Genomic DNA, 12,118 nt, shown 5'->3' on the forward strand with positions numbered 1-12,118 from the left:
CAGAGTCAACCTAGGGGGAAGCCCAGGACCGGTTCAGATAATCGTCACTGGTTTTGGCCGTGAATGGGAAAGCGAACTCGGGTCGCCGGGTTCATAGCGCAGCGTAGCGCTAACCGCTACACTGCACCCTCCCAGACTGAGACACACAAAAGACAAAGATCCTCCATATAGCCTTAACAGACTGCTGGGGCAAGTGCCGTTGGCGAGAACCTATGAAGGCCGGCGCGGCACACGAGGGGGTGGGTGGCCAGGACCACGCCCGGCACACGTGTGCACATGGACTGAGACACGCATACAAAGACAAAGACGCGCACACACCGAGACGCACGCACGCACGCGCGGAACGATCCCCCACGCTGCGCGCTGTACAAAGCCCAATTCACCTGCACCTTGCCCGCCGAGCATTTACGATCGTTAATATTTCACGAGCGGATCCCGCAGGGATCCTTAAACGCAAGAGGAACGTCTGCCGAAACATTCGGCGCGAGAGCATCTGTTTCATTCCGCCGGCAAAAAAAATCCATGTCTCTGCGCTTTTAATAGCGTGTATGTGCCTTTGTGTGCATGTGTGTGCATGTGTGTGCGCGTGTGTGCGTGTATGTGCATGTGTGCACACGCGTGTGTCTGCGTGCAATGAGTGCGCGTTGATGTGCGTGCGCACTGATGTGCGTGGCGTGTCTGCACGTGTGCGTGTAAGAGCATGCGTGTGCATTCCTGCATGCGGTGTGTGTGCGGTGTGTGTGCGGTGTGTGTGCGGTGTGTGTGCGTGACGGGTTACACAAAGTGCTTGAGTAACATGCGCATGTTGTGCATGTGTTGAGTGCGCGCGTATGTGTGTGCTGTGTGTGCTGCGCTTGCGTGTGCATTGAATGCCTGTGTTGGGACTAAATTCTGTATGTGCTGCGCTTAGACTTATCTATGCGTGCGCGTGTGTGCACGTATGTCTTCGTCTTGTCTATATCCACTGTGTGCTTACCGCTAAACTACGTTACGAACCCGGCGACCTGAGTTCAATTCCCGATCACCAACAACATCAGGTGATGAATATTTGAACCAGGCCATGGGCCTCCGCTCGGTCGACTCAGCTTCAAAGAATTACTCGGCACGGCCGGGCGTGGTGCTGGCCGTGCTGGTCTTAACAGTTTGCTCACCAACGGTGTTCAGGCTATACAGGGGACAACCTTTGTCTTTGCACCCAGCGTACAGACAAGACGTACCCTTCCCACACGCGCACGCTCGCGTAAGGACGCACGCGTGGGGGAGGAAAAAGGGGGGGGGGGGGGAACGTGCATCTGAGCGATTCCCCTGTCAATATCTCTCTCCTAATGGCTTCTCGCGGCTGCGCCACACGGGACCAACCCTCCATCCCCATCGTGGCTCCGTGGCGACGGCGGCGGAGAAGGAGGCACCGTCTCTGACCTCCATTATCCTCCAGCGGCTGGACCCAGGCCTTGACCCCCCCCCCCCCCCCCCGAGCCTTTATCGAACCAGTTAAACACCAGGCACCGGGCAGTGCACCGGGAGGTTTGAGGAAGAGTTCGTGACCCTCGGTGGAGCCACAGAGCGCTGCCCCTGGCAGCCGGCCCGGTTCCCGCCGGTTGCCCCTTCTGCCCGCGCTCCCACCTTCCCTGCCTTCAAAGAGCCCCGCGCTAGCGAGGGCCGCCGAGGGCCTCCGCCGTGAGCGACGGGTGGGCGGGACGGGGAGGGCCGTGGCTCCGACTGGCGGCCCGGAGGGCAGGCAACAGAACAACGGAGCCGCGCCAACACCGCCAGCCAAACGGAAGTCGGGGTGGGGGGGGTTAACGAATGCTCCCCCTTTCCAGGACGTCGCGATACTGGGAGAAGTCCACCGACGTCGCCGTCCCCCCCGCCCCCCCCCGCCCCCCGCTGCGAGTGGAGGAGCTTCTCGCTCCATAACGCTCAACAACGCTCCCGAGTGTTTCTCCCGCTGCACGGGTCGTGCAGTACAGAGTTGAGTGCAGACGGGTCGCCCTGCGTGGACCAGGCGGGGGAGGGGGTGGGGTGAGGCGCACCGCATCGCTTTTCCAGGGAGACCTGGGCCGTGTCATCGGCCCCGCAGTGCAGGTGCCACGCAAGGAGACCGCACGCAGGCGACCAATCCCATTCGAGGGCAGAGAAAGCAAACGCACGTCCAGTGCACCCATTACGCCGGTAGCTTGCCGATCATCGGCCATGACCAAACCACTGCTAGATGTGTTGAGCACGGCTGTGTCACAAGCCATTTCAATCACTGGGGGGTCTCACGCTCCACGGGATCGGCCGAGACGCGCGAAGGGGCCCTCCGCTGGCGGCCGAGGCACAGGAGGGCGAATTCCGCACATTCTTTATCGTCTCGATGCGGCGCCGGTTCCCACCGGGAGCCGCGTTGCCCCCGCGTGATGCCGTGAGCGCGAGCGCTCTCTCTCTCCTAACTCTCTCTCTCCTAACTCTCTCTCTCCTAACTCGCTCCCCTAGCGCTCTCTCTCCTAACTCTCTCTCTCCTAACTCTCTCTCCTAACTCGCTCCCCTACCGCTCTCTCTCCTAACTCTCTCTCTCCTAACTCGCTCCCCTACCGCTCTCTCTCCTAACTCTCTCTCTCCTAACTCACTCCCCTAGCGCTCTCTCTCTCCCTACTCTCTCCCTCTGTGCACCACACGTGCTGCCAACAAGCCATGGGTGATGAGTTAGAACACAAACACGAAGCCCCTCACGCTCGCTCACACTCCTCAGTGGCCAAGTGTGGTGTGTATGAACCCCAGTGCAAGGAATTAAATGCCCCACGTGCCCCCCACCACTCCCCCCCCCCCCCCCGAAGTCCGGTGCCAGGGACCCTTCGGCCTATGGGGCCGGCACACATTAAAGGTACCACGCTCTCACGCAAACGTCTCCTGCCACCCCCACTCCACAACCACACCGCGACACGACACCTAAATGGCTTCCTCTCTTTGTTTGCCATCATATGGGCATTCCACCATGGGCTCAGGTGCCAGCGAGCGAGTGTCATCCCCGCCGCGTCGCTCGTAATAGGGAGGCACTTTCCTTGGTAATGTGCGACTCGGCAACTGGCACGACGCCACGCGCTTCTCTCTCGCCGTGTGGTGAGAGTGGAGATACCAGCACCACCACCACAATCACCAACAACACCACCACCACCACCATCATCAGCAGCAGCATCAGCAGCATCAGCAACGCCAGCGTCAGCAGCATCATTTCCCGGCCGTGTGTGCGTGGGGTTTAGGTCGGGTCTTGGAGAGAGCCCTCGCGAGTAAAACTCAGAGGCCGTTGACGTTGTCTCAGAGCACACACAGAGGAGTGTGCACTCACCGCGAGGAACTGTACACACAGCGCCCGGCCGCCTCTGCCTCCACAATTCAAAAGTCCTCCACATCACACCGGAGACTTGAATAAGACCGAGTCAATCTAAGGGAGGCCCAGGACCGGTTCAGATTACCGATCACAGATGTTGGGGGTGTGAGCGAGGAATCGACCTCGTGGCGGAGTGCCGTGAACCGCTGCGCAACCACCCCGACCCGACCCGCACCGCACTGCACGACGCTGCTCCAACGTTGCCAGTCCCACGCCGTCATCATCACCGCCAGGGGGGGGGGGGGGGAGCCTCGTTACTAATAAACAATCGGTCGCCCGTCAACTTGGGAGCGGTTCTCTTTTTGGATGCGCAGTTTTGTCCGCTGGGTTTTTTTTATTTTATTCAGATTTTCTTTCCAGATTTTAGTGACGGTGTGTTCGTGTTTAAAAGGCGTGTGCATGCGCGTGGGGAGCGTGTGGTGGTTAGCACGCTGCGCTACAAACCCAGCGACACGAGTTTGATTCCCGCTAACCGCCAACATGGTGACGATTACCTGAACCGGTCTTGGGACTCCCCAAGGTCATCTCAGCCTCAAATGAGCACCCGGTGCGGTGTGTAAACATCGCCACTCAGAAGACAAAGGCGGCCCCGGGGTGGTGTTTGGTCAGCCACCCCCTCGTGTACCGTCCCGTCTGTTAAGGCTATACGGGGGACGTTTGTCTGAGTCGTAATGTGCTCACGGCACTACAGCACTTGGCTCAACAGCCTGCGTGCCTACACGGGGGATCTTTGTCTTTGTACTCGCGAGCAGGGGGGGGGGGGTGTGCCCGGTGTGAGGTCATCACTCACGGAATGCCGACGACGGTTTTGCCCGTGGGATTCCCACCGACGGGAATATAAAACACAACCGCCGCGGATAACGAAACTCCCCCGGCTCATAAACGAAGAAGCTCCGAGCGGGCAACGCGGCCGGCCGGGGGCCCACGGCGAAGCCCAGCCGGCGGGGCCTCTCCCGGGAGCGCTGATGCTGCTGCTGATGATGCTGCTGCTGTCAAGTTTTGTTGAACCAGCAGAACACGCTCACCGCAGAAATGCCCGTGTGCACGCTCGCGCGTAAAGATGCTCGGATCGCCGCCGTCCGAGCGCAGACCCCCCCCCCTACCCACCCACGTGACGCCGAGCGGGTTTGTTGAAGGGAGCGAGGTTGTTGTTGTTATTGTGGTTAAAAACTTGGGAATGGGGAGACCGAGTACGTGCACACGTGCGGTACCGCGCGTGTGCACGAAGCGCCTGCGTGGGAGCGCACGTCTAAAATCATCGCCACACAGCGGCACACATCAGTGGCGGGCGATATCTGAACCGATCCTGAGGTCGAACTTGGCACAGGTGCTTCGAGTGCCCTGCCCGGATTAAATAGGTTCTGGTTGACAGCACTTGCCCGATTTTGTCTGAGTGCATGAGCGGGAGGGTAGGGGGTTCACGCACGGCGCTGCGAACCCGGCGACCCGAGTTCCGTTTTTATCGTTCACGACCAAACACAGTGGCGAAAATCTGAACCAGTCCTGGGCCTCCACAAGGTCGACTCAGCTTTAAGCGAGTACCTGGTGCGATGTGTAAACGTCAGCATTGGGGAGACAAAGACGTCCGGGCCTGGTGCTGCTCATCGACTCGTGTGTTCCAGCCATCATAGGTGCTTGCTTCCAGCACTTGCCCCAACAGTCTATTAAAAGCTATACACGGGGGATTGGTCTTTAATTTTGAGGGTGTGTACACCTTTTTAGGGAACCCCATCAATCCGGGAGTTGCCCTGGCGACACGACGCGCTCGCGGGACTCATTTACCGGAACGCCAGGGCCGTCAGCACCGAGCTCCTTCCGTCCCACCCCCACGACTGGAACTTCCGTCACGGAACGCTGGGACTTCCACGAACTCTCCCCGACGTCCCATTCGCTCGGACGCAAAAATAACTGGCCACCGAGCGTTCACTACCCCATCGCCCTGACCTAATTTGCACCCCCACGACCCCACCGGCTTCCCACTCGCCCGGTTCGACCCCCACCACCCCGACGATCTGGCCCTCGTGCCACCGCGGATGTCGCCTTCCAGGGACCCGCGCGCAGCCGCTGTGGGCGCCGCAGACGTGCGAGCATGGCCAGCGTGTCCGGGTCGAGCCCGGGAGAGACCGCTGTGCCGTTTGTTTTACAAACCGCAAAAAACAAACATGGTTAGACAAAAAAAAATCTGGTAATTTTTTTGAGACGCCAGCTTTTTCTCCTTCCACGACCGGGCCACGGCGCAGCCTGGACGGCCACCAGCGTGCAGACACAGTCAGATCGGCACCGCGTCGGAGGCCGGGAGTATTTGCGTGGGGGACAGATCTTTCCCGTGTCTGCCAGGCCATGACTGCCTACCAGTTACTGCCTGCCGATTAATGCCAGTCCATTATTGTCCACCCATTACAGCCAGTCTGTTACTGTGCACTTACTACAGCCAGTCTGTGACTGTTCACTCACTACAGCCAGTCTGTGACTGTGTACTCACTACAGCCAGTCTGTCACTGTGTACTCACTACAGCCAGTCTGTCACTGTGTACTCACTACAGCCAGTCTGTCACTGTGTACTCACTACAGCCAGCCTGTCACTGTGTACTCACTACAGCCAGTTTGTCACTGTGTACTCACTACAGCCAGTCTGTCACTGTGTACTCACTACAGCCAGCTTGTCACTGTGTACTCACTACAGCCAGTCTGTCACTGTGTACTCACTACAGCCAGTCTGTCACTGTGTACTCACTACAGCCAGTCTGTTACTGTGTACTCACTACAGCCAGCCTGTCACTGTCCACTCACTACAGCCAGTCTGTTACTGCCGACAACGCGACTTCTCCAGCTTCTTCTTTTGTGGAATTTACTCTCGGGGAGCGGGAATCTCAAAATCGCCTCGCTGGCAGGAAGAGTGAGGGGCTCCCTCGACCCATGCTGCCGGGCCGAGCCGGAGAAGAGGAAGACGAGGAGGAGGTTGGAGGAACGTGCGTCCCCGACAGACAGAGTCCGCTCGCCCGCTGAACCCTGAACCTGCGGCAGTGGCCCCGACAACACCGCGGGTGAACCCAGGTGGTGACCCCAGGTGAACCCTGGTGGTGAACCCTGGTGGTGAACCCTGGTGATGAACCCAGTGCCCTCACCCGAGGTTGCGGGTTACACGACCCTGCAAACCGGAGCGCGACATTGCTCCTCGCGAGAGAAGGGGGGGGGGCACGCAGAAGGCACCGAGTGAGTGCGAGCAGAAGCAATGCCGAGCGCGTTCCTCTGCGTGCCCCCCCACCGCTCCTCGCCTCGGTAAACAACGCCGTGCGGCGTCTGCGGCGCACTTCTAATTGTCATTATTTTACGATTCGCGGTTTCGTCCGAGCTTTCGTGGGGCGGCTCTCGTATCCTGCCGTCTCGTTTCCCCCACTACCCTCAGGCGGTCGCGGGGGGGGGGGTTTTCAAGGCTTCAAGACGCAGGATGAGTTCACACTTCGAGACATGCCCAGTTGGGGCCGAGTGTCCACGTCCCAAAAGTGGGCCGGGTGGCCCCAGGTAATTATTGTAGGCCGAGTAGACCTAGGGGAGGCCCACGACCGGTGCAGCCAATCGTCACTGGTGTTGCTGGCCACGAGCAGGAATCGAAAACTCTCCGGCTACGTCCCCACTCCCCACGCACACCGTGAATCACCACAAGCCCTGGCACTGGAGCTCACCCCACCAAACACCACCACCACCACGACCTCTCTCGCTCATCTGCCAACGATCACAGGTGTCTCTCGCGACTACACTACCACCCACAATGGCCACGGTGGAAGAAGAAGCTCTTCAAAGTCCAACAACGGCCACCGCAGTGCACTCGCAAGTGAAACAGCTGCGACAATAACAACAACATCCGTCATTTGCCACCGGTGGTGGTGGTGGTGGTGTCACAATGGTGCTTGTCCACAGCCGAGACAACTCGGCACGCCACGAGCTCATCGCCACACTCACGCACGGACACTGACTCACAAACACCGACACACAACAAAGACAAAGATCCCCCGTGTAGGCTTTAACAGGCTGTAGGGGCAAGTGCTGTTAGTGAGCACCCCTTTGAAGGCCGGCACGGCACACGAGTGGGGGTTGCCAACCCCACGCCCGGCCGCCTTTGTCTCCCCAGTGGCGATGTTTACACACAGCACCAAGTACTCATTTGAGGCCGAGTCGACCTAGGGGAGGCCCAGGAAGGGTTCAGATAATCGTGACTGGTGTTGGCCGTGAGCGGGAATCGAACTCGGGTCGCTGGGTTCGTAGCGCAGCGCGCTAACCACTACACCACCGCTCCCCACATACACACACGCAGCGCCACATACACATACACACACTCACTCTAAAACACCGACACGCACACCGACATAGAGACATGTCAACACCAACACACACACACACTCTAAAACACCGACAGAGACATGTCAACACCACACACACACACACACCGACCAATCGCACACACTCGCAAACCACGTACAGTACTCACAAACGCGCGCGCACACACACAACACCACTCACAACACCAACCCCACACACACACACCAACACCACTCACAACACCAACACACACCAACACACACACTCACAACACCACACCCAACACCACCAACACCACCAACACTCACAACACCACACCCAACACCACCAACACCACACACACTCACAACACCACACACACAACACCCACACCACACACACACACACACCACACACACACACCACACCACACACACAACACCACACAAACACACACACCACACAAACACACACACACACCACACAAACACACACACAACACCACACACACACAACACCACACACACACAACACCACACACACACACACACAACACCACACACAACACCACACACACACAACACCACACACACACAACACCACACACACACACACACAACACCACACACACACACACACAACACCACACACACACACAACACCACACACACACACACAACACCACACACACACACACAACACCACACACACACACACAACACCACACACACACACACAACACCACACACACACACACAACACCACACACACACACCAACACCACTCACACACACAACACCAACACCACACACACAACACCAACACCACACACACAACACCAACACCACACACACACCAACACCACACCCACACACACACCAACACCACTCACACACACTTACAAACACCGATAGAGACAAGTCAATACCAACACACATACACACACAGACCGATCACACACTCGCAAACACCAAACCACATACAGTACTCACGAACGCGCACACTCACAACACCACCACACAACACACACAACACCACACACTTACAACACCACCCATACACACTTACTGCACATATTATTTTATGTGTTTATGAGTTGCTAAAGTTTTGCGCGTCGTCTGCGGCTTTTGCAAAACTCCCAAAAACTCCCAAAGAAATTCCCAGTTAATTTCTGATGCCGACCCCGCGATGTGTATCGAAACCGCGATGGTTGTTGTTGGTGGTGGTAGTTGTTGGTGGTGGTGGTAGTTGTTTTTGTTGGTGGTTGATGGTTGTTGGTGGTAGTTGTTGGTGGTGTGTGGTGGTGGTAGTTGTTTTTGTTGGTGGTTGATGGTTGTTGGTGGTAGTTGTTGGTGGTAGTTGTTGGTGGTTGGTGGTGGTGGTAGTTGTTTTTGTTGGTGGTTGATGGTTGTTGGTGGTAGTTGTTGGTGGTGTGTGGTGGTGGTTGGTGGTGGTGGTAGTTGTTCGTGTTTGTTGGTAGTGGGTGGTGGGTGGTGTGAACTCAGTTGAAACTATCGACAGTTCCCAGCGAGTTCAAATCGCGGCCCCCCACAATCGGGGGGGGGGGGGGCGAGCGAGACCGTGGCCGGCTGGATGTTTACAAGTGGAGGAGCTCCACTGGGCTTGGGCGAGGAGGAGGATGAGCACGGATGGCTGAGAGGCACACCGAGTCCCACACACCACTCGTAAACCCGGGGCCACAACCCCACCGAGCCGGTCACACGCCGCATGCGACTTGGCCACGACAACAGCGATCCGGTCGCAATACGAAACCAGCCGCGACACCGATCGACCGATCCATCCACAACACAGCACGCGAGCTCCGATTCAAAGCCCCGTGCCTCTCTGATATTTAAATAAACACCACAACCACCACCACCTATACCCACTGGGATCCTCACAGCCAAAGAAGGCACCCACACATCCCTCTCGCTGGCAGATCTCCTCACTCCCCCGGGATAAGACGACCCGAATGTCGTGCCCCCCCCCCTCCACGCCAACCTCACTGCACGGGGGGGGGGGGCTGTTTGACCATACTTCACCCACGCTGCGCGACGCGGGTTGTTTAAGGGGAGGGTAAAAAAGTGCCCCCCCCCCCGCAGGACCCGGGTTCAGCGTTCGCTCGCCGGACCAAAGTTCGATTCCGGGCCAGGGCCAACACCAGCGGGCTATAGTGCCACCAGGACCGGTGCGGGGAGCTTCCCCAGCTTCACCAAGCGGCCCCCCACGGCACGGGGAAGGGCCCCCATCCCCCCATCCAGCAGTGGAGCTGTCGGCCGGTGGTAAACAAAAAACCCCCGATTTCCCGTGTCGCGCCGCCGAGTTTTACCAGCGAGAAGGCGGCAGAGCCGGCGCCGACGTCTTGCGAGCAGTTGGGCAGCACCAGCATCTCGACCACGAGCACTGACGGAGCCTCCTCCACCTCCACCACCACCTCCTCCACCACCTCCTCCTCCTCCCGGAGACGCTGAGCGGACGCCGCTCATAAGAACCCCCCCGAAGACGTCGCGACGGGACGCGAACAAAGCCCCCACCACCACCCACCCCAGGGGAGGCGCGCGGTGGCAGAGACGAACTTTTATCGGCCTACGAGCGCCTCCCGTCCCTCTATCTCTAGCCTCTCTCTCTCCCCTTCCAGCGGGTGGTCTAAGTGCGGACACGCGGTCGTACACGGGGTGGTGCTGCTGCTGCTGGTGGGGTGCTGGAGCTGTCAGCAGCCGCCTTGCCCGCTGGCCCCGGGGTGAATGCGCGGGGTGCCACCGACAGCCGTGACCCCCCCTCTCCCTCCGTGCCCCCCCCCCTCACTCCGCGCCCCCCCCTCGCTCCGTGCCCCCCCCCCTCCCGCCGCGGAGCGTGCGAAGGGCGTCAGAGGCGGCGCGCGTTGCTTTGGCCGGCCGCGGGTGCCGCTCGGCTTAGGAAAGTGACGTCAGGGAGGGGGGGTGGAGGGGGGGGAGTTGGGGGGGGGGTCGAGTGCCGGGAGGCGGGGAGCGATTCCGGAAAGCGCCGCAACGCTGGGGTTTCCACGGCGCTGAGACCCACAGACTCTCACGGAGACTCACAGAGACCCACAGACTCTCACGGAGACCCACAGACTCACACAGAGACCCACAGACTCACACAGAGACTCGCACAGAGACCCACAGACTCACTCAGAGACTCACACAGAGACCCACAGACTCACTCATAGACTCACAGACCCACAAACTCTCACAGAGACCCACAGACCCACACAGGGACCCACAGACTCTCACAGAGATCCACAGACTCTCACAGAGACCCACAGATTCTCAGAGACCCACAGACTCTCACAGAGACCCACAGACTCTGAGACCCACAGACTCTCACAGAGACCCACAGACTCTCACAGAGATCCACAGACTCTCACAGAGACCCACAGACTCTCACAGAGACCCACAGACCCGCACAGAGACCCACAGATTCGCACAGAGATCCACAGACTCGCACAGAGACCCACAGATTCGCACAGAGACCCACAGACTGGCACAAAGACCCACAGAGACCCACAGACTCGCACAGAGACCCACAGACTCGCACGGAGACCCACAAACTCACACGGAGACCCACAGACTCTCACAGAGAGCCGTAGACCCGCACAGAGAACCACAGACTCGCACAGAAATCCACAGACTCGCACCGAGACCCAAAACCGTACATAGACTCACAGAGCGGCAAATGCTTATACAGTAGAGACCCATAGACTCACGTAGAGACCCACAGACTCGCGTAGAGACCCACAGACTCACGTAGAGACCCACAGACTCGCGTCGTCTCACATTAGCTAGAGAACGAAAGCGGAGCACACGGAGGAACCCCATTCCAAGCAGGGGAGGGAACTTGCACACTCCACACAGACAGGCGCCCGAGTCGGCAATGGAACCTTGCGCTACCCACTCAAACCGATGCATCACGTGCCGAGCGCGAACGTCGCCACCATTCACCAACAACGAGGACTCCTCCTGTAGGAAGCACCTGGCAGATGTGGAGCCACACTCTGATGAGCTCTCTGTGTGCAGGGCGGGGGGAAACTGCTCTTATCTTGCAGCTACAGATCGAGGTTGTTGTTGTTGTCCTGGGCTGACCGACACCGCGGGCTTGAGGAAGAGTGGCAGAGCGTGGTGCGGTTACATCTCCATCGCGAGCAGGGTTAGATGAGAGGTGAGCGGTAGGAGAGTGCGTGGAGGGGAGTAGAGTGAGGTGAGAGGCAGGAGAGTGCGTGGAGGGGAGTAGAGTGAGATGAGGGATAGGAGAGTGCGTGGAGGGGAGTAGAGTGAGGTGAGAGGCAGGAGAGTGCGTGGAGGGGAGTAGAGTGAGATGAGGGATAGGAGAGTGCGTGGAGGGGAGTAGAGTGAGATGAGAGGTAGGAGAGTGCGTGGGGGCGAGTAGAGCGAGATGAGAGTTGTGGGCAGTGGCGAGTCCACAAATGATCTAAACAAA

At 58.8% G+C, this 12,118-nt stretch overlaps 1 protein-coding gene across 3 annotated transcripts in view; it reads right to left on the reverse strand.

The window, feature by feature from the left end:
• LOC144937580 (uncharacterized) overlaps positions 1-12,118 on the reverse strand; it is a 75,445-nt gene that overhangs the window by 13,076 nt on the left and 50,251 nt on the right. The window contains exon 1 of one of the 3 annotated variants that reach the window (XM_078864884.1): positions 9,993-10,077. The exons of the other annotated variants lie outside the window; for them this stretch is intronic. Within the exon in view, the coding sequence (XP_078721010.1) occupies positions 9,993-10,052 (60 nt within the window). The 5' untranslated portion in view covers positions 10,053-10,077. Of the gene's footprint in view, positions 1-9,992; positions 10,078-12,118 lie in introns of those variants that run through there. 3 annotated transcript variants of the gene reach the window in all.

The sequence above is a fragment of the Lampetra fluviatilis genome, chromosome 19, assembly GCF_964198595.1.
Source record: "Lampetra fluviatilis chromosome 19, kcLamFluv1.1, whole genome shotgun sequence".
Lineage (NCBI taxonomy): Eukaryota > Metazoa > Chordata > Hyperoartia > Petromyzontiformes > Petromyzontidae > Lampetra > Lampetra fluviatilis.